This window comes from Lacerta agilis, chromosome 2 (assembly GCF_009819535.1).
Source record: "Lacerta agilis isolate rLacAgi1 chromosome 2, rLacAgi1.pri, whole genome shotgun sequence".
Taxonomy (NCBI): Eukaryota; Metazoa; Chordata; class Lepidosauria; order Squamata; family Lacertidae; genus Lacerta; species Lacerta agilis.
In genome coordinates, this window is record NC_046313.1 from 115,012,640 (window position 1) to 115,034,188 (window position 21,549).

The following is a 21,549-nucleotide window of genomic DNA, read 5'->3' on the forward strand; positions in this document are numbered from 1 at the left end:
GTCGCCAGGAAGCGGTGGACCCATGTTTTTTGTGGTGCAGGCTGTGCCCCTGGCTATGTTGTGTCATTTGCCGTTGAGTTTGATGTGGCGCAGTGCAAAAAGGGTGCGGATCCGTGAGGATCCGCGCTTCAGAACCATGTTTTTGCGCCATTGCAGCCTCACGGAATAGTGGAAACGTGATTTTTTTGGTGCTGCCTATAGATTAGTATTTGGTGTAGAGTATCATGGTGGTTTTATTTTGTTTCAATATAAAAATCATATGAATTCATGTGGATCCATGCCTCGGATCTATGTTTTTGTGGTGCAGAACCCCGTTTTTGGGCCATGGTGTCGCCAGGAAGCGTTGGATCCGTGTTTTTTGTGGTGCAAGCTGTGCCCCTGGCTATGATGTGTGATTTGCCGGTGAATTTGATGTGGCCCAATGCAAAAAGGGTGCGGATCCGTGAGGATCCGTGCTTCAGAACCACGTTTTTGGGCCGTGGTGTCGCCAGGAAGCGGTGGATCCGTGTTTTTTGTGGTGCAGGCTGTGCCCCTGGCTATGTTGTGTCATTTGCCGTTGAGTTTGATGTGGCGCAGTGCAAAAAGGGTGAGGATCCGTGAGGATCCGCGCTTCAGAACCATGTTTTTGCGCCATTGCGGCCTCACGGAATATTGGAAACGTGATTTTTTTGGTGCTGCCTATAGATTAATATTTGGTCTGGAGTATCATGGTGGTTTTATTTTGTTTCAATATAAAAATCATATGAATTCATGTGGATCCATGCCTCGGATCTATGTTTTTGTGGTGCTACAGCGCAGCAAAGTGTTGGATTCCCGTTTTTTATGCTCCAGACTGTAGGCGTGGCTTCTAGATGTGATTTCACACTAAATTTTTTGCAGTTATTTGTAAAAATATGGAGGATCCATGAGGATCCGTCTAGATCCGCCTTTTACCCTTTTCCTCTGTTTCCCAGACTTGTTGCTTGTTTTGTATGCCGTCCGGGGCAGGGGCCGCTTCACTCCTTCGCTCGTAGCTCAAGCGAAAAACGAAACAAAGCTTGAAGGTGTTGGCAGGATTAATGGTGGGGAAAGTGACTCCGATGTCCCGTCCCCCTGCAGCTTCGTGTTGACTCTGGTTTGTGTGTTTTTGTATGAGTGAGACAGACAGACAGACAGACAGACAGACAGACAGATACAGTGCAGTGTCTCTCCTCTTCTATTTTTTTACCTTCCCTCTTCTAATTTAATCCTCAGCCGCTCTGAAAACTCAGCTATAAACTCAGGAGACCAGCCTGGGGGTGGGAGCTGGACGCGTGTAGAGCTGACTTCATTGCGGGGTGGAAACGTCTGAATTCGGGGTCCCCACGGGCAATTCCCAATCTTGTTTTGTTCTGGAATTCCCTTTCACCGGCAAATTCATCCTCAGGTTCTCCTGCTTTACAGTTGTAACTCCCCCGCTCCCCCCCCCCAAAAAAAACCCTTTCTTGTTGCCTGTCAGAAATGTAGATTTTGTAAATTATGTAGGGGGCTTCTCCGTGCCGTTTCTGTACAGCCCCTTTCACTACGTTTCGTACACGCCAAGTAGTTTAAGATGAAGTGAGAAACAAGTGGGGGCCCCCACCCTGCAGCCCGCTTCCCCTTGAATACCCCCTCCTTTTATATTCTCCCCCCCCCCAAAAAAAAATGATTCAAAAAAGTTGGAGTCTCTGCCTGACTTCTGGGGCTCCTAGACATGAATTGCCCTGGCTCAGAATATTCCTGCTCCACCAGTCGACTGGCTCTGCATACTATTCAAGTGTTTAACACTATTAAATTCTTCATTCCACATTCCCTTGGTGTTTTTCTCCTTTTGGGATTGCCACTCATGTTTTGTTTAACTAAAAATATGTATATCCTGCTGGATTGTGGTAAAAACTCTTATTAATTTACAGGAAACAGTAAAATAATAAAAACAGTTGAAAGCATTACAAAATAATTAAAATTAGCGATGAGATGCCAAAACATGTCAACATTTACGTATCTGGATAGGTTTGCCCAAAGAAACATGTTTTAAACAGACACTCTTGTGAGACCACCTTATTCTTCATGGGGAGGGAGAAAGATCTGAAGATACCAGCAGGGAATTTTGGGGAGTGGGAAGGGGGAATATGATGTTGAAATTATGTGGGAATTCTCCTTGACCTCTGCTGTTTATGAGATGAGGGAGATTATATTTATTTTGTTCTCTGATCCTCTTTATTGAAGAATATGATTATCTAGTTTGGGTTGGTTGGTTATTTTCTTATGTTTATGCCCCCATCCCCCCCAAAAAATACTGTTTGCTTTTATTGTAAATAGTTTTTGGGGTTCTCTAATGGAAAATGGTATGAATATAATACTATCATTAGTTTAATACCGGTAGTTGCTTGTTGCATAAAAATTCTCAAAGTAACTTAAAACTTGTAAGAACTAAAGAATGACCTGTTATTTCTCTCTTAAACCCTCTCCATATGGGGGGCTGCCCCCTAACTGTTTCTGCTACAGGGGTGGGCAGGGGGGCTTTGGGAGGGCGAAGGGTGGTGGAGACCACTGGTTCCTTAAAGTTCCTCCTCATTTTGGGGGCTCACGTGTGACTCATTTTGTGGCTCTTTTTCTCCCGACCACTGAGAAGAACTGCCTGTGTTGTTTAGCCAGATGTCACAACCAGAGGCAGCCTTCCTCGTTGAGGGTGAAGTTGTCCAAATGCATGCAACACAATTTTCACAGGGGTATGATGGGTCCTCAAGGACCACCTTTTTCCATATGTACCTACCTGGACCCTGAGATCATCTTCTGTTCTGAGGCCCTTCTTTGTGTGCCTCCACCTTGAGAGGTCCAGAGGTTTGCAACACGAGAACAGGGCCTTCTCTGCAGTGGCTCCCCGTCTGTGGAATGCTCTCCCCCGGGTGGTTCACCTGGCACCTTCATTATACACCTTTAGACGCCAGGCAAAAATGTTCCTTTTTAACCACACCTTTGATTTATTTGATTGACATCCTTTTAAAATGTGGGTGGGTTTTTTGGAGGGGTATTGGGTTGTTGTCTATATCTTGATTTAATATTTTGTGGTTTTAGATTTAATTTTGTTCTGTGAATCGTCCTGAGACCTCTGGGTATAGGGCAGTATATCAATTCAATTAATAATAATAATAATAATAATAATAATAATAATAATAATATGTCCCATTTTGCGACCTGAGGCGAAACAGGAATTGCCTCCTCTTCCCCCCTTAGCACTGTGCCCCCCTACCTTCTGTCACTGAAATGCCCCATCTCTCACTGAACTCAACTTGGCTTCTCTGTCCAGGGTGGAAAAGATGAACAGCAACACCAGGTGCCAGAATACCTCCCTCTTGCCAGTCAGGGAGGGGGTTCTGGTGGGGCAGAAGTGGTGGGGTCGCCTCCTGGGTGGGCCAGCTCTGGGTATGATGCTGAAAGCCTAAGCTCAGCTCCCTCCCCTCCCGTCTCTCCCCAAGTCTTTGTTGGCTGTTACTGTGGAGACTCATTAGGCCACCTGGTGGCCAGAGCTGGTACAGCCTGTGGGAAAGTGAGCCATTTTGGGGAGAGGTTCTTCCTTTGCCACGCTCTGTCCCCCTTCCTGTGTTCGATCTTGTGATGGGGCAAGTGTGGGGAAAGGGGACGTGGGGCCACACAGTGATACCTGACCCCAAAATTGCATTTGCCCTCCTTCCCCTGTTGTCACTGTGGGGCCTTCTTTCTCAAGTGGGGAACCCACTCTGTCTGTGGTAGCTCAGACCACAACATTGAAAGATTGCGACAGTGTAACATTGAACCATTTAAATGCCAATTATCAAAAGGGGATCCAGGAAGGATCCTGGAATTTACAGGCCAATTAGCTTTACATCTGTCCCTGGAAAACTCGTGAAAAGTGCAGGAAACTTGAATGGTTTCAACTTAATTCTGTTGGCAGCTGGCCGGTTGGAATCACAAATTATACATGCAGACGGCAGATAGCTCTTTTTGTGCAAGGTTTTCCCAGCACCAAAAGAGCTTTTAAGCTCTCTGCCTTGCATCACAGACTCTGGTAGGTTCTCACAAGATCTTGTGGGGCTGTCCTGAGTAGTGATGTGAGGTGAGAATCTTCTCCGGAGAATATTCTCCAAAAGGTTATTCTTGAGAATTTTAACACCACTAGTCCTGAGTTCCCATGAGATCTTGCCAAAGCCTCCCAGAGTCCAGGAAGCAAGACCCAGGTCAGACCTGTTCAGTGCAGAAGGTCAGATTGTGGGGCAGCTCCAAGGGAGTGGCTTAACTAGGCCTGTTTCTGCTTCAGGCTAGTGGTCAGCCTAGTCCAGCATCCCTTGCTCACAGTGGCCCCCCAGATGAATGGGATGCTGGACCAAATGGGCCATTGGTCAGATCCTGCAAGCTCTTCTTTGTATCCATGTAATTCAAGGCAGCACATGAGAGGAAGGGGCATATGGCAGAGGGGCAGCACCTGCCTTGCCCACAAAAGGTCTCTGGTTCAATTCCTGACATCTCGGGGGGGCAGGGCTGGGAAAGAGACTTCTTCCTGAGTCCCTGGGGGGCCACTCCCAGTCAGTGTGGACAACTCTGAGCTACCTGGACCAGTGGTCTGACCCAGGGTGAGGCAGCTTTCTGTTCCAACAATGTTGGAAGATGAGCAATTAAATAGTCCTGAGATGGTATGTTTGATGTACAACTCCCAAGTTAAAACAGTACAACGCATCATCAGAGATCTACAACCTCTCCTAGACAATGACAGTCCTCTTTCTCAAGCTCTGGGAGGAAGACCCTTCATCGTGTACAGACAGCCACCCAACCTCAAATAACTCCTCACCCACAATAATACAACAACAGGACTCAACATGGACACTGGTACCAGAGCCTGCAATAAACCCAGATGCCAACTTTGCTGCCACATAAACCCGGACAACACCATTACTGGCCCCAACAACATCAAACATACCATCTCAGGACTATTTAATTGCTCATCTTCCAACATTGTGTATGCAATCAAATGCCAACAGTGCCCTTCAGCTCTCTATATTGGACAAACAGGCCAAACCCTACGCCAAAGGATAAATGGACATAAATCTGATATCAGGAATCACAAGACAGAGAAACCAGTAGGAGAACACTTCAACCTCCCAGGACATTCTATAAAAGATCTCAAAGTAGCTGTCTTAATAGAAAGAAATTTCAGAAATAGACTGGAAAGAGAAGTGGCTGAATTGCAACTAATAACCAAACTTAAAACCATGGAGAAACCTGGTCTGAACAAAGACATTGGATTCTTATCTCATTATACATGACCAAGCTATCTTTAGCCATCTCACCCCTTGCCTTTTCTGCAAGACCAATTGCAGTAGTCAACAGGTTTCCCACACCTATCAGCTGATCACCCATTCCCACCACCCTTCTGAGTAATACCCCTCCTCACTCTCTCACTATATTTAAGGGTCTGGTGACTTCCGTTTCAGTGTATCTGAAGAAGTGTGCATGCACACGAAAGCTCATACCAAGAACAAACTTAGTTGGTCTCTAAGGGGCTACTGGAAGGAATCTTTTATTTTATTTTGTTTTGACACTCAGCAGAGACACGCAGAGATTTAGATATGCTGCCTAGCAGAGCTTTTTCTCGCCCTCTGCTCCATGGGCTCTTGTTGTTGTTACTTCTATTTATATCCTCTCTTTCCCCATTCCAACTCTATGTTTCTTAGGCTCCCTCTGCTCTGCCTCCTCTATGTTTAAGGGAAGGTCTGTAAGCTCCCCCAAACCCTGCTGAACTTTCGATCTCCTAATTTAGGGCTTCTGCCTGTAATACAGCAGAATTAGGCTGCTTCCTTCATCTGCAGGACCCCTAACTCTCTGTCCCCTCTCTCTTCCTTTCCAGGCTCCACTTCTCACTCCCTGCGCTACTTCCTCACAGCCGTGTCTGAGCCTGGCCAGGGGCTGCCCCAGTTCATTTCTGTGGGGTACGTGGATGACCAGCAATTTGTTCAGTACGACAGTGACACCAAGGAGCTGCTGCCTCGCATCCCCTGGATAAGGAAGGTGGAAAAGGAGGATCCTCAGTACTGGCACAGGGAGACTCAGATATCTCAGGGTGCTGAGCTGACCTTCAGGGTGAATCTGCAGATTCTGCGGAATCGCTACAACCAGAGCAAAGGTGAGTGGAAGGCAGGAGAGGCACAGAGTCACGTCCGTCTGTCCCCATATCCTTCCCTCCAGGGGCCAGAATTGCAGGGAGGGGGCTGCTGGGAGAAAGGGAAATGGAGGGTGGGGGGCTCCATCCAGGGCAGAAGCCTCTTCCCCTTCCCTTCTGATCAGTTCATAACTGAAGGAGTGGAGGAGGGCAGAGGGAAGATCCCATTCAAGGTCTTAATGGGGGGGTGGGGACAGTGAATAAGACTTTGGGGGGAGAGACCCTCCAGAATGACACTCTCTGGACCTGCACATCCTGCCAAGGAAATGTCTCCCTTTCCTGCCCTTCCTTCCATGCTAGGCTCAGCTTAGGCCTTCTGAGGAGGAAATATGTCTAGTTCATTTTTCCCCTCTATCTCAAACGGTTTTAATTTTATAGCACTTCAAAGTTTCATGAAATCTGCGTTTCTGTCCTTCTTAAGATCCTGGAAAAACTAGGTTTAGAGAAACTAAATTTTCAGCATGTGGGCGTGATGGAATCAAAAGTTTTCAATGGTGAAAATTATTGCAAAGACATGCTCTTTCTCAACAAAGAATGAAATTTATGGGGGGTTTTATGTCTTTTGTGTTTTTTTGAACATCGTAGGGGGAAAATAGCTACTGGGTACAACTTTCCTACAATCCATAGCTGTGATAGAAAAAAATAATGGAACAAAGTTGTTCATCTGAAAATTTAAATTAATATTGGTTATTATAGGTTTGTTTCCCCCCGAAAGTGCAGACTTGTTTTTAGTTTTGGGGTATTTAAAATTAGGAAAATTGAAGACTGGAGTAAATTTACACAATATTTAAAGGTTCATTGTAATCAATTGACAACACTAGCAGGATTGTAAAAAGTCTTGTAATGTTTACAATTAGTACCTTTTTACTTTTATTTAAAGATTGAGATAAATTTAAAAAGAAAAAGTAGATTTGAAAAATGTATAAATGCGAGGCTATATGAGGAATTTTGAAAGCCATGGGCGGGATGGAGGGACGTCGCTAAGCTCAAATGAGCAAAAAATTAATAGAAGGAATAATTTGTATTTGAATGTATAAAATAGAAATGTAATAAAATGTTTTTTTTAAAAAAAATAAAATTATGAAAATGGGCTATATTGTGAAATTTCAGTCAGAAACTTTAAATGCTGACAAGTAAGGTAATAAGACCAAGTAAGAAAAAGATGAAAAGAATTTAAAACTATGCATTATATTCAATTATGCAACATTACATGACCCCCAGTTTGTTTTTCAGAGTATTATTGCATACAAAGACATGTCTATGGGGGGGGGGGTGGAGAATGATGTTTGCGTCCCATCTTGAAATAATGGATGCATGGAGACTTTTGAACATTTATGTTAAATATATTGAGGCATAATTCAATATGAGGGGAAAGAAGGACTCGCAAGGGATGCTCCTCTTGGACAGGAAGGGAAAACCTCCACCCCTCCCCCGCCTCCAGGGAGTTGGGAGAATCCACTAGGGGTTGGGGGGGGGTTGTGTGAGGCAATGAGAGAGAGGAGGGCAATTAAAGGGGGACTTTGGAGGCTCAGGATTGTAGTGTTTGCCTCAATGAACATGTTATGCGGATGAGCCTTCAAAAAGATAAAATGCTGGTTGATTTTTCTCACCTCTGACTGCTGCTTCTTCCCTGAGTCTGAGGCCAATAAATCCTTTTCTCTGGACTCTTTTGCTGATGGGGGGAAGGGGCTGCTCTGACCCCCCCCTTGACCTCCTGTGTCTCTTTTGCTCCTTCCAGGGATCCACACTTATCAGCTGATGTACGGCTGTGAGCTGGGGTCAGAAGGGCGCAAAGGAGGATACAATCAACATGCCTATGACGGGAGGGACTTCATTGCCTTCGACAAGGACACCCTCTCCTGGACGGCAGCAGATACAGGGGCCCAAGCGACCAAGAGGAAGTTGGATCCTGACTTGGGCCAGAACCAGTACAAGAAGCACTACCTGGAGGAGATTTGCATTGAGTGGCTGCAGAGATACCTGGACTATGGGAAGGAGACTCTGCTGAGGACAGGTGAGGAGGGGCAGTGGGGTGGGAAGGGGGGCTCAGGGGGGCAGTTTCCCTACCAGCTCCCCTCCCCCCCTGTAGTCTTCCATTCTGGACCAAACAGCAAACACTTTTCTTGGTGGTGGTGGCAGAGTGGAAGTTGCCAGGAGGGAACTCAGCTTAGCGGGCGGAACATGGCAGAGTGGTAGTTTGCACCCCAGGTTTAGTGAAAAGGTTGAAGGTCTGGGAGGAACCAGACGGTATGGATGCAAATAAGATTTTCAAGGAACTAGCTAGTAAAAGATATTGCCCTGTGTCCTCTATTCCCTTACGCATGCATATAAAAAAGGGTACCCAGTCATCAAAATGTTGTGAGCCCTGCCAGTTTGATTAACTGGTGGTGTTTGAAGAGGCAAGGAGGCTCATAAAACCACTTCACGTGGGACCTTCCTATTAACTTTGCTTAATAAAACAAACAGGAAGCGAGCCAACTCCTTACAATAACCAACTAAAGGATGGAAATCTATGTTTACATGTTATATGTTGTCTGTTATGTGTATGTGTGTCTGTTGTGTCTCTGTCATTTTGTTTTCCTTATGTAATTCAGTGATTTAAAAGGGCCAGAGAAAACCAGAAACAATTACAAAAATCCAGTCTGAGAGCTTGGCAGGGGGGTTTTCCTGCTTGGCAGGGGGTTGGACTGGATGGCCCTTGTGGTCTCTTCCAACTCTATGATTCTATGATTCTATGATCTTAAGAGAGTTGTGTTTTAAAACTGGCCATCAGACTGCCCTTTCTTAAGTGCGCATAGTTTAAAACTGCAAGCTTGCTTCAAATTTTAGTTTAAAGAAGCTATTTGGACCTGATCAACTTAAACATGATATGTTTTAACCCTCGATTAGGAGCCGGCCAGAGTGGCTGGGGAAACTCAGCCAGATGGGTGGGATATAAGTAATAACTTAATATTTTATTAAATATGATACTGAGGTGTGCAAATATTTATTATTCAAGAGAGGCTCTGATAACGCAGCAATTTGAGGGCTCCCTTGGGCAAAAACTGGAGACCACCGCCAAAGTTAGGAGCAAAAAGCAGCCAGTAGGCTTGGTCTTTATTGGAGAAATTACTGTCGCGACAGGGCTCCCACTCCTCAGCACGGAGGAAAGATGGAAGCCCCGAGAAGGAAGTGTCCCCAACTTTTATTGCCTCCCCCCCTCACATAGAGATACACCCCCCAAAATTACATCAGACTACATTAAAGAACTTCAGGACGGGAGGGGCTAGGAGCAGAAATCTGAGTGGTTTCGCACCTGGGCTACCCCTCCCGGTGGTGCAGTAGGAGAAGACAAAAGGTGTTATTGCCCCAGGGTAGGGCTGAGCACAGTCTCATTGAGTGGAATCCACTAAGAAACGGCAGTCCTTTATTAAACAGATTTCCTTGTCTGGCGAAGTTGAGGCGGGAAGGTCCAGTCTTCCTGTGAACGTGGTGTCACGCTTGGCAGATCATGGAGGAGGGTGAACAATCATGGAGGATGAAGCCCTGAGTCTGCCCTGTTATTTGCTAGTGGCGGGGTTTCATAAAACAAGTCCGAAAAGGCACATAAAGATAGAGCGGATACATTGTATATAAAGAAGTTGCTACATTGTGATTGGATTAGTCACGGCTGAGTGAATACGGAAACAATGTATTTGCACCTTGTTAGAGCTGTCAACCCCTTCATGGATCACTGCCTTGTCGTGGCGAAGGGGCTTGAATTACTCTGGGAAGCTATGGACAGGTCAAGATGGACAAGTTATAGTGGAGAGTTTGGACCAAACGTGATCCACCTGGAGAAGGAACTGGCAAGCCGCTCCAGTATCCCTGCCAAGAAAACTCCATGGACAAAGACAACAGGCATATAAAAGATATGACGCTGGAAGATGAGCCCCTCAGGTCGGAAGGCGTCCAACATGCTACAGGGGAAGAGCGGAGGACAAGTACAAGTAGATCCAGAGCTGATGAAGCGGCTGGGCCAAAGCCGAAAGGACGCTCAGTTGCGGATATGCCTGGAAGCGAAAGGAAAGTCCAATGCTGTAAAGAAAAGTATTGCATAGGAACCTGGAATGTAAGAACCATGAACCTTGGTAAGCTGGATGTGGTCAAAAATGAGATGGCAAGAATAAACATTGACATCCTAGGCATCAGTGAACTAAAATGGACAGGAATGGGCGAATTCAGTTCGGATGACTATCATATCTACTACTGTGGGCAGGAATCCCGTAAAAGAAATGGAGTGGCCCTCATAGTCAACAAAAGAGTGGCGAAAGCTGTACTGGGATGCATTTTCAAAAATGATAGAATGATCTCGATACGAATCCAAGGCAGACCTTTTAACATCGCAGTAATCCAGGTTTATGCACCAACTACCAGTGCTGAAGAAACTGAAATTGACCGATTCTATGAAGACTTACAACACCTTATAGAAATGACACCAAAGAAGGATGTTCTTCTCATTATATACCAGGAACAAACTCAGTTGGTCTCTAAGGTGCTACTAGAAAGAATTTTCGATTTTGTTTCTTCTCATTATAGGGGATTGGAATGCTAAAGTAGGGAGTCAAGAGATAAAAGGAACAACTGGCAAGTTTGGCCTTGGAGTTCAAAATGAAGCAGGGCAAAGGCTAATAGAGTTCTGTCAAGAGAACAAGCTGGTCATCACAAACACTCTTTTCCAACAACACAAGAGACGACTCTACACATGGACATCACCAGATGGGCAACACCGAAATCAGATTGATTATATTCTCTGCAGCCAAAGATGGAGAAGCTCTATACACTCAGCAAAAACAAGACCTGGAGCTGACTGTGGCTCAGATCATCAGCTTCTTATAGCAAAATTCCAGCTTAAACTGAAGAAAGTAGGAAAAACCACTGGGCCAGTAAGATTCAATCTAAATCAAATTCCTTATGAATACACAGTTGAAGTGAAGAACAGGTTCAAGGATTTAGATTTGGTGGATAGAATACCTGAAGAACTGTGGATGGAGGCTCGTAACATTATACAGGAGACAGCAACGAAAACCATCCCAATGAAAAAGAAATGCAAGAAAGCAAAGTGGCTGTCCAATGAGGCCTTACAAATAGCGGGGGAGAGAAGACAAGCAAAATGCGAGGGAGATCGTGAAAGATACAGGAGATTGAATGCAGATTTCCAAAGAATAGCAAGGAGAGACAAGAGGGCCTTTCTAAATGAGCAGTGCAAAGAAATAGAGGAAAATAACAGAATGGGAAAAACCAGAGATTTGTTCAAGAAAATTGGAGATATGAAAGGAACATTTCGTACAAAGATTACCACAATTAAGGACAAAAGTGGAAAGGACCTAACAGAAGCAGAAGACATCAAGAAGAGATGGCAAGAATACACAGAGGAATTATACCAGAAAGATATGGAGGTCTCATACACCCCAGGTAATGTGGTTGCTGACCTTGAGCCAGACATCCTGGAGAGTGAAGTTAAATGGGCCTTATAAAGCCTTGCTAACAACAAGGCCAGTGGAAGTGATGATATTCCAGCTGAACTATTTAAAATTTTAAAAGAGGATGCTGTTAAGGTGCTGCACTCAATATGCCAGCAAGTTTGGAAAACTCAGCAGTGGCCAGAGGACTGGAGAAGATCAGTCTACATCCCAATCCCAAAGAAGGGCAGTGCCAAAGAATGCTCCAACTACCGCACAATTGCACTCATTTCACACGCTAGCAAGGTTATGCTTAAAATTCTACAAGGCAGGCTTAAGCAGTATGTGGACCGAGAACTCCCAGAAGTGCAAGCTGGATTTCGAAGGGGCAGAGGAACCAGAGACCAAATTGCAAACATGCGCTGGATTATGGAGAAAGCTAGAGAGTTCCAGAAAAACATCTACTTCTGCTTCATTGACTATGCAAAAGCATTTGACTGTGTCGACCACAGCAAACTATGGCAAGTTCTTAAAGAAATGGGAGTGTCGGATCACCTCATTTGTCTCCTGAGAAATCTCTATGTGGGACAAGAAGCTACAGTTAGAACTGGATATGGAACAACTGATTGGTTCAAAATTGGGAAAGGAGTACGACAAGGCTGTATATTGTCTCCCTGCTTATTTAACCTATATGCAGAATTCATCATGCGAAAGGCTGGACTGGATGAATCCCGAGCCGGAATTAAGATTGCCGGAAAAAATATCAACAACCTCAGATATGCTGATGATACTACCTTGATGGCAGAAAGTGAGGAAGAATTAAAGAACCTTTTAATGAGGGTGAAAGAAGAGAGCGCAAAATATGGTCTGAAGCTAAACATAAAAAAAACTAAGATCATGGCCACTGGTCCCATCACCTCCAGGCAAATAGAAGGGGAAGAAATGGAGGCAGTGAGAGATTTCACTTTCTTGGGCTCCATGATCACTGCAGATGGTGACAGCAGTCACGAAATTAGAAGATGCCTGCTTCTTGGGAGAAAAGCAATGACAAACCTAGACAGCATCTTAAAAAGCAAAGACATCACCTTGCCGACAAAGGTCCGTATAGTTAAAGCTATGGTTTTCCCAGTAGTAATGTATGGAAGTGAGAGCTGGACCATCAAGAAGGCTGATCGCCGAAGAATTGATGCTTTTGAATTATGGTGCTGGAGGAGACTCTTGAGAGTCCCATGGACTGCAAGAAGATCAAACCTATCCATTCTCAAAGAAATCAGCCCTGAGTGCTCACTAGAAGGACAGATCCTGAAGTTGAGGCTCCAGTACTTTGGCCACCTCATGAGAAGAGAAGACTCCCTAGAAAAGACCCTGATGTTGGGAAAGATGGAGGGCACAAGGAGAAGGGGACGACAAAGGATGAGATGGTTGGACAGTGTTCTCGAAGCTACTAACATGAGTTTGGCCAAACTGCGAGAGGCAGTGAAGGATAGGCGTGCCTGGCGTGCTCTGGTCCATGGGGTCACGAAGAGTCGGACACGACTGAACGACTGAACAACAACAACAAGAAGAGCTGTCAAAACAGCGAGCCTGCAGTACCAGCGAGCTGGCCACCAGGGGCGCTGTTCCGTAACATCGTTTTATGAATGGAGAGATCGGAGATAGGACAAGAAGCGGGATCTTCGGGCCTATCTTCCCTTTATCTACAGGGACGGCCATTCTAGGGGATACACGTGTATGGGTGTGCTTGTGAGACTTGTATGTATGTGTGTGTGTGGGGGTTCCTACAACAGCTCAAAAAGTGTCCCTCCAAGTGGTAGGAAAATCCCCTGAAGGGGTTTGACTGTGTTCTGAGAGGGGGATTGCCCCCCCTTCCCTTTGCAACCAAACAGGAAAGAAATCTGTACCTAATGAGAAATGTTTAGTTGCAACTTAAGTTTATGAGAGCTGGTCTACTATTGTGTTCTAGTCTACTTTGGAATGTGCTGTGAATTTAGCCTAATGTTTCTGCTGCAGACAGCCAAGTTGAGTATAACTGCTCTCGCAAGCTAAACTGCAGTGCCTGTAATTTCATTAAGCCTTAGGTAGGTTCCCCTTTGAGAGAGAAATGTGGTTGCTGTTGTTCTGAGGAATTGTTATTACTATATGCCTATGAAAATATGGTGTTCCTTCTAGGAAAAGTGTTATTAAGGGTAGAAGCTTTCATAGCCAGCAATTGTCTATCTGAGTCCAGTTTTAACTTTGATTCGGTTGGACATAAGGGTTATTGTAAGGCTCCCAATATCAGTCTGTAAGATCAGCCAGGATTAACTGGCCCTTTTCTTGGAAAATGCCCCTTCAGTTTCTGTCTCTTTCTGGTCCCTAGGTCCCCAAATCGGAGTTTGCCCAGGTTCTCCTTTTGAGTTTGTCAGCCTTAGAAATTGGCCATAGCTTCTTAAGTGTGCACAGTTTAAAAAAAAAATGTGTGAGGGCTTGATCAACCCAAAAACATGGCAAATATTGGAATGGGTGGAAGTGGTGTGTAAAGATTTGTTGTTTTAAAGAGACTGTAGAAGGCCATTTTTCCCCCTCCAAAGAGTAAAAGAGGGTGTGTGTGTGCTTACCCCTTTTCCTGCAATAAAGGGGAGCAGGCAGAAAAGGGGGGATTTGTAACTTTGAATTTTTATATAAAAACTTTGAACTTGTGAACTCAGTGTTCAATACACAATTTTTCCTGCTGCAGAAGTCTTAAGTTTTACAAGATAAACTGCAGTGTCTGATTTTCATTAGCCTTAAGCCTTAAAAAAAGAGGTAGTACAAAACTTGTGAACCCTGTAATTTAGGGTGTTGGACTGGATGACCTCAGGGTCCCTTTCAACACTTTATAGCTATGTGGAAGGCCATGTGTCTGCAAGCATTGGAGGGTAATTTTTAAATCCTGGTGTGGTGGTGGTTGAAATTCAGCCCAGCTTTGCCTTTTGGTAAAGAAAGGTGGAAATGTTGGCTTTCAGAGTTAAGAGTAGAATGTTTTTGTTTGTTTTTTTAAAAGGAGTGATTATCTAAGTTTTTACCATTTCACCTATTATTTTAAGTTTTAAAGCTTAAGAGCCATTTTCCCATACATGAGGGGGCAGAGAATTTAGTCTGCCTGGCTGAAATAACTGAAAATATTTGAATTTTATGAATTCTGACTCTCTGGCCATTTTTACTCACATATAAGGGAGCAGGTATTCTGCTAAATGACCAGAGGGTGTGCGCACAAAATAATGATAGCCCACATTTTAATAGAGATCTGTACCCCAAAACCTATAAAGGAGGCATAGCTCCCAATTTATCCTGCCACAGATTTGCACCTTTGGTCAAAGTACCCCCCCCCCAGGGACAATCACTGGGCAAATGCTTCCTTTAGACTATGCAAACACAGGCTATTGTTCTTTCCCAGTGGGTACTCAGGATGTACCTTCCGATACTTACCTTTCATTTACATTTCACTGCATTTACATTTCACTCCTAAACATTACCTCTATGTTAATCTTGTATAACATTAATGTTATGGAAATTATGGGGGGGTCACCTACCCTGTTTCTCCTAAAATAAGACATGGCCATAAAATAAGCCATAGCAGGATTTCTATGCATTTGCGAAATATAAGCCGTTCCCCAAAAATAAGCCATACCCCGAAAATAAGCCATAGTAACGTGGTACCTCCCATTAAAACAGCCTGGAGAGGCGTGGCTATGCAGCGTACTGATGCGATGCGGTTAAAATAAGACATCCCCTGAAAATAAGCCATACTGAGTTTTGTTGAGGGGGAAAAAATATAAGACGGTGTCTTATTTTAGGAGAAACACGGTAAGCAAAGTCTCTTCCCGAGTAAACTCATTTGGGGTATGGAGTGATGCCCTTAAGGGGACCCATCTCTCTGCCATGATCCAGTAGGCGAGAGACCACGTACACAGGGAAATGCCTCAGCAGGTAATCTCTGCGTGCTTCAGGCTAATATCCCTCAACCAGAATCCCATTGTTCTCTCCCAGATAAGTGCTCAAGGTATCCTTGCCAGTACTTAACACCAATTCACATTGGCCCAGGGCTATCTCCCTGATATTGCTCTGTTTCCCCCATATGCTAATCTTGTCTTTCCTATATGTCAATCATGTATAACCCTTCCCTTTAGTGATGTAGTGATGATGTAGTAATGATGTTTCCAAACTGTATTCTGGGATATGACAGGAGTTTTTAAAAGTTCTTGTAGCACTGCTCTGGGTGTGCAGTTTGACTGTAACCTATTGCGCAATAAACCCTGTCTTGTCCTTGCTCCAGTGGCTGGACTTCTTTTATTTAACTCCGCAGAAACCAGTGGGCTTATCCCTAAGGGCCAGGTGGCTGGGCAGTTCCACACCTGGGATTTTTCCGTTACAGGAGAAAAGGGGTGTCATTTTAGACTATGATGGGGGGAGTTTAAAAACAGCCCCATGCCTACTCCAGGGGAGGCTGCTGCCGTGGAGAAAGGAGATGGGCCCTTTTAAACCTCAGGGGACCCTTTCAGGGCAGGTGGGGGACTATAAAAGGAGCTCTGTCTTTTCCAGGGCTGTTGGCTTTGTTCACTAACTATTGAGCTGGAAAGTCCTGGAGAACAGAGAGCAGTGAGTCTCGCATTTCTTCCCCCTCAAGAGAGGAACCACGATCAGCTCCCTGGGACAATCTTGGAACCACAAGTAGTGTTAGAGCTTTTCAAGATGATAAATGAATTTAATTTGTACCCAGTCCTCCCTCCCAAAGGAGTCTCCTTTGGCAAAGAAAGGATAAAACATCTAAAAACAGTTCCACCATAGACACTGACTGGGGAAGTTGCCAGGGGAGGTTGAGGAATCCATTTTTTTCACAGTTCTTTTTAATTTCTGCAGATGTGAGGAGATTCTTACTCTCTGGGAAGCAGGCCTAGATTGTCCCTTGGGTTTCTGCTCTTAAAGAATACAGGATTCCTTCAGGCTCCCATTGTGGATGTTTATTTGTTAACCGCAATGTGGCCCTTTTTGCAGAGGCTCCGGAGGTGAAGGTGACCAGGAAGGCAGGCTATGACAACCTGGAGACCCTCGTTTGCCAGGTCCATGGCTTCTACCCCAAGGAGATTGATGCCAACTGGGTGAAGGATGGGGAGGTCTGGCAGGAGGGCACCTCCCGAGGATTGGTCGCCCCCAACTCGGATGGGACCTACTATGTCCTGCTCAGTGTCAAGATCGACCCCGAGGAGAGGGACCGCTTCCGGTGCCGCGTGGAGCATGACAGCCTGGAGAAGCCTCTGGACGTGGCCTGGGAGAAGGAGCCAGGTGAGAGACAGGCAGCAGGGAGGGGAAGGGCTGGCCTCTGAGAGTAGGATTTTCACCCAACTCCTCCCTTCAGCAGCAGCAGCACAGCTCAGATGGGAAACCCCCAAGTTAGATCCTGCGTATGTCTTTGGAGGCAGTAATTGGAATCTGGAGATTTCAACAGAGAATTGAGCCTTTTCCGGCAAGTGTCTCACAGGCCTTAAACTCAAATTGGATGTCGTAGGTAGAAATTGGCCATCACCTTTTTGACTTTAAGCCCAAATAGTTGTGATGTCACAGAATGTGGGCAGATACTTTACTTCTTCAAAATCAAATGTGTCAGCACAGTGTGTGGAATAAAACTGTATTATGGCACCCATCTGTGGAAAGAGACTCCCCCTTTCCAATTTCATCTCTATAGGTACTTGTGGGCATCTTGGGAGGAGATGAGGGTTGTTTTGGGTCCCTCATCCCCGTTATCCACCCTCACATTTGCCAACTTCTGCTTTTAACTTTGCATTTCTATGACGACTCTCATTTTAAATACCTCTATTATTTGTAAGCTATAGAGGCTGTGATATATTGCTAGTAACATTATTCTTAACTTTCAGCAACAAAATAACAATATTCAGCTATTTATTTGTTTGTTTTAATTAATTATCCTCTATTTAAAACCTGGACATTTTGCCTCCTTTTAAAAATCTGTCTGGACAGACATTTTAAATCTGGATAAGTGGGCGTGTCCAGGAAAAACTGGGCGTCTGGCAACAACATGCTTTTTCCTAAGGATCTGTGCCTTCCCTGAAGGCCTGTTATTTTAAGACTGAAATGGGAGGGCATGTTTAGGAAAAAGCAGACGTATGGCAACCCTACACAAGATGCATTTTCCTAAGGGTTTGTGTCTTCCCTGACGGCCTGTAATGCTGGGCTCTGGGGGCTCTCCGAGGGGAGGGAATCCCTTCCTATCAGGGTCATGACAGAGAAAGCGCCTGAATAGGAGGAGTGTGATGAAACAGATGTGCCTGTCAACTGTCTTCCTTAAATAAATTGGTTATTTTGAAGACCTCTAATGCTGGACTCTGGTGGAAAAAACTCTGGGGCCACTACAGAGAGGACCTTGGCCTATAAGGAGAGGAAAAGAGGGCCTGCTTGGCACATGTAGAATCCTCCCGGGCTCATAGGTCAGCACCTCCACTCAAATCTCCTGCTTGAGGCCTTGGGGAGCTGCTGCCGCCAGTCTGAATAAAAATGTCTCTTGTCCCCTTTTAGTCAACCTGGGGCTCATTGTGGGAGCCATTTTGGGTAACGTGGCTGCCATCTTGCTGGTCTCTGCAATCATCATCTTCTTCATCCGCAGTAAGTAAATCCTGAATGCGTTTGCTGCCTCTCATGTGTCCTTTGAACATTGAACCAAACTTCATGTTGGCCATTGAAGGGCAGTATAATAATAAATGAATGAATGAATGAATGAATGAATGAATGACACTGTGTTGAACTGAATAGGACTTACATCTGAGTAGACATGCCTAGAATTACACTATTAAAGTTCATTATTTATTCCCCCCCCCCGGCAAGTTTGAGGATTAGGGGCCTACTGGGAGTGAAATAATAATCTGAAAAGGAATGACTGAAGGGACTAGAGAATGTTTCCTTCCAGCATCTTGGAATTCGTTCACTACCTGGGTTTCATGTTGATTTTTAAATTTTAATTTTCTCACTTTTTCCTACTTCTTTGTAACATGAGTTCCTTGGAGGTGTTTGGAAGAGACAAGAGGAGCATGTGCTGGGAAGGTTTCAGCATCTGAGAGCCAGATTGTCGAAATGGGATTGTGTGGCCTCTGGAGGTCTCTTCCAGTGTGGTGTAGTGGTTAAGAGCAGTGGACTCGTAATCTGGGGAACCGGGTTCGCGTCTCCACTCCTCCACATGCAGCTGCTGGGTGACCTTGGGCTAGTCACACTTCTCTGAAGTCTCTCAGCCCCACTCACCTCACAGAGTGTTTGTTGTGGGGGAGGAAGGGAAAGGAGAATGTGAGCTGCTTTGAGACTCCTTCGGGTAGTGATAAAGCGGGATATCAAATCCAAACTCCTCCTCCTCCTCTTCTTCTCCAGCTCTGACCTTCTGCTTTTGTCTTCACAGGGAAACAGAGCGAGAAATTAGCCTACAAAGCCGCCTCAAGTGAGTGACTCCTTCCCTTTCTCTGTCTGACATATTTCCCCCGCTATGGAGCAGTAACAGGTTACAGACAAAAATTAACATAGTAGTGGCCTAGTCCTTAAGCGGCAGGAGGAAGAACCGAGGGTGCAGTGAGAGGGGGATCTCTGCTTGTTTACTAGATCCTGAAGCTGAAGATTTGGTTAGTCGGCTCAAGTCTGAGTGTGTCAGGAACCCTTCCCTCCAGATTCGGCACTACTCTCCCCCCACCTTCTGCCTTTCTGCCCCCTTCCTGCACAGATCGCACCCACCCCCGCTCTAGTCCCCCGCTGCCTCCATGCCAGGCTGTGCCCATCTCTCTCTTTGCCCTCCAACATCTGCTTCTCCCTCCAATGCTGTCCCTTGCCTCTGGGCTGCCTGTCCCTGAACATCCCCAGATTGAGACTGATTTGATATGGTGTTGGAAGGAGGGAGAAGAAGGGCTGGGAGATGGGATCTCCCTCCTCAGGATCCTGACTCCTGTGTTTCCTCCCTTTTGCAGGAAGCGACCAGGGGTCTGACAGCTCCTCCAGCGGTAAGTGAGGGTGTGGGGGGGGCAAAGGGGGGCTGTTACAGAAGGCTCTGCGGGGAACATCCTCAAATGGGGAAAAGCTTCTCCTGTTACCTACCTTGGGGGTTCCAAGAGTGACATTATCTGGAGTGTCCATTGAGCTGAAAAAAGCTCTTGTGACACATTCTGTCTGTCCATCTGAGCTCCACAGAGGATCCCCTCCATCTGAGAAACAGTTTCTACCCACAATCTGAATGACAGATAGTCACATTTTGGGTTCTGGAAAAGGATTTCTCTTTCCACTATAACCACTTTGTGTCCTTCCGGTATTCCCCCAAAATGTACAGCTTGGCTCACTTGCTCGAGCTGCCCTCTGCAGGCATTTGCTCTGCAGGCCCATTTTGGCAGTGTTCTTAGCATATCTCATGTCTGATTTGACATGATGAGGGATGGTGAGGCTGGACTAGACAGCCTTTGGGTTCCCACTAGCTCTGTAATGCTGATACCCCTCACCATGATGTTGGCTTAACTTTGAAACACTCCTGTTTTTTATTTCTGCAGTTTCATACCAGCCCAGTGTGTGAGATGAGACCAGAAGGAGCCTGCCCAAGTTTGGCTGTGAATTGCAGAGGCTCAGAGCTCCTGCTGTCCTTTAAAGATGTTTCTGATGTTCCTTAATCCTGGCTCTCACCCATCCATTCTGACTCCAGCTGTAACTTTAGAGGAGAATCATCTTTTTCTGATGGGATTTTGGCCAATTTTGCTTTGCAGCTGATTTTCAGAAATGTGTTTGTATTTATCAGAAATGTGCAGGATATGCACAACTAAAAGCTTTAAAAGGGGGTGGGGAGATTGAGCAGTGATTTTGATGGTTTCTCTTGGTTCTTTGTTGCTGTGGTTCCCTCCACAAGCTTTTCTCCAATCTTGTGTCACTCACTTTCCATCCAAATTGAAGGAAAGGCAACATTTGAGAACTGCTTTAGGTATATTATGCGTGAAATAGGCTAAGTTGTTACTGCTGACCTGCCTCTTGGGCCGCCCAACCTTTGGCTGTTGTTGTTGTTCAGTCGTTCAGTCGTGTCCGGCTCTTCGTGACCCCATGGACCAGAGCCCGCCAGGCACGCCTATCCTTCACTGCCTCCCACAGATTGGCCAAACTTAGCGTTTGGCTAAGTGGATGTAATGTCATGGAATGTATAAAAGCAGTCTAACTGCTCTGGCTGAGTGTTTTCAACCCACCTTCTGTGTGAGGAAGTGAAGAAACTGGCAGGGCAAGATGGTTGGTAGGGAGAAGGGATAGTTAGATGCTCAGGAATTGAAGCTGAAAGAGAGAAGGAACAGAGTGGCTGAAGAGGGCGGCGACTTTCCTACAGGAGATGAGAGGGACTGATTCTGCTGACAGCCAAGGAGGAAGCCAGCAAGGAGAAGAGGCAGGTCAGGAGCTTCATGGTCACAATTTGATCTGAAATAAGCAGCCCCTTCTTTTTGGCTGCAGGCAGTGGCGTAGCTAGCCTCTGCGCTGCTTGGGGTGGCGGCAGCGCAGAGGCACCCCGCTGGGGGAGGGGCACAACGCGTGCGGCGTGACGTCATCATGACTTCACAACGCACGTGGATGCAGAAAGGGGGGATTTCCCCCTTTCCGAGGCTTTTTTCGGCGGGGGTTGGTGGCCAGCGAGGAGGGGGTGACAAGCGCGACACCCCCCCTCGCTGGTCGGCCCCCCGCCGCCGGAAAAAGCGGTGGAAAGGGGGAAAAGAAGCAGAGCCGCGCTTGAATGCGCCTGCTCTGCTTCCTTTCCCCGCCCCCCCACCGCTTTTTTTTCGGCGGGGGGTGGTGGCCAACGAGGAGGGGGTGACAACTTTGACCCCCCCCCCCGCTGGTCAGCGCCCCCCACCGAAAAAAGCGGTGGAAAGCACCCCGTCCGTGTGCTGCTGCTCCTGGGGTGACGGAGGGAGCAGCGGT

General features: G+C 45.9%; 1 protein-coding gene across 1 annotated transcript in view; it reads left to right on the forward strand.

The window, feature by feature from the left end:
- LOC117042535 (DLA class I histocompatibility antigen, A9/A9 alpha chain-like) overlaps window positions 1-21,549 on the forward strand; it is a 67,746-nt gene that overhangs the window by 12,097 nt on the left and 34,100 nt on the right. The window contains exons 2-7 of the mRNA XM_033142077.1: window positions 5,876-6,151; window positions 7,926-8,201; window positions 16,621-16,908; window positions 18,157-18,243; window positions 19,025-19,063; window positions 19,581-19,613. Of these exons, the coding sequence (XP_032997968.1) occupies window positions 5,876-6,151; window positions 7,926-8,201; window positions 16,621-16,908; window positions 18,157-18,243; window positions 19,025-19,063; window positions 19,581-19,613 (999 nt within the window). The remainder of the gene's footprint in view (window positions 1-5,875; window positions 6,152-7,925; window positions 8,202-16,620; window positions 16,909-18,156; window positions 18,244-19,024; window positions 19,064-19,580; window positions 19,614-21,549) is intronic.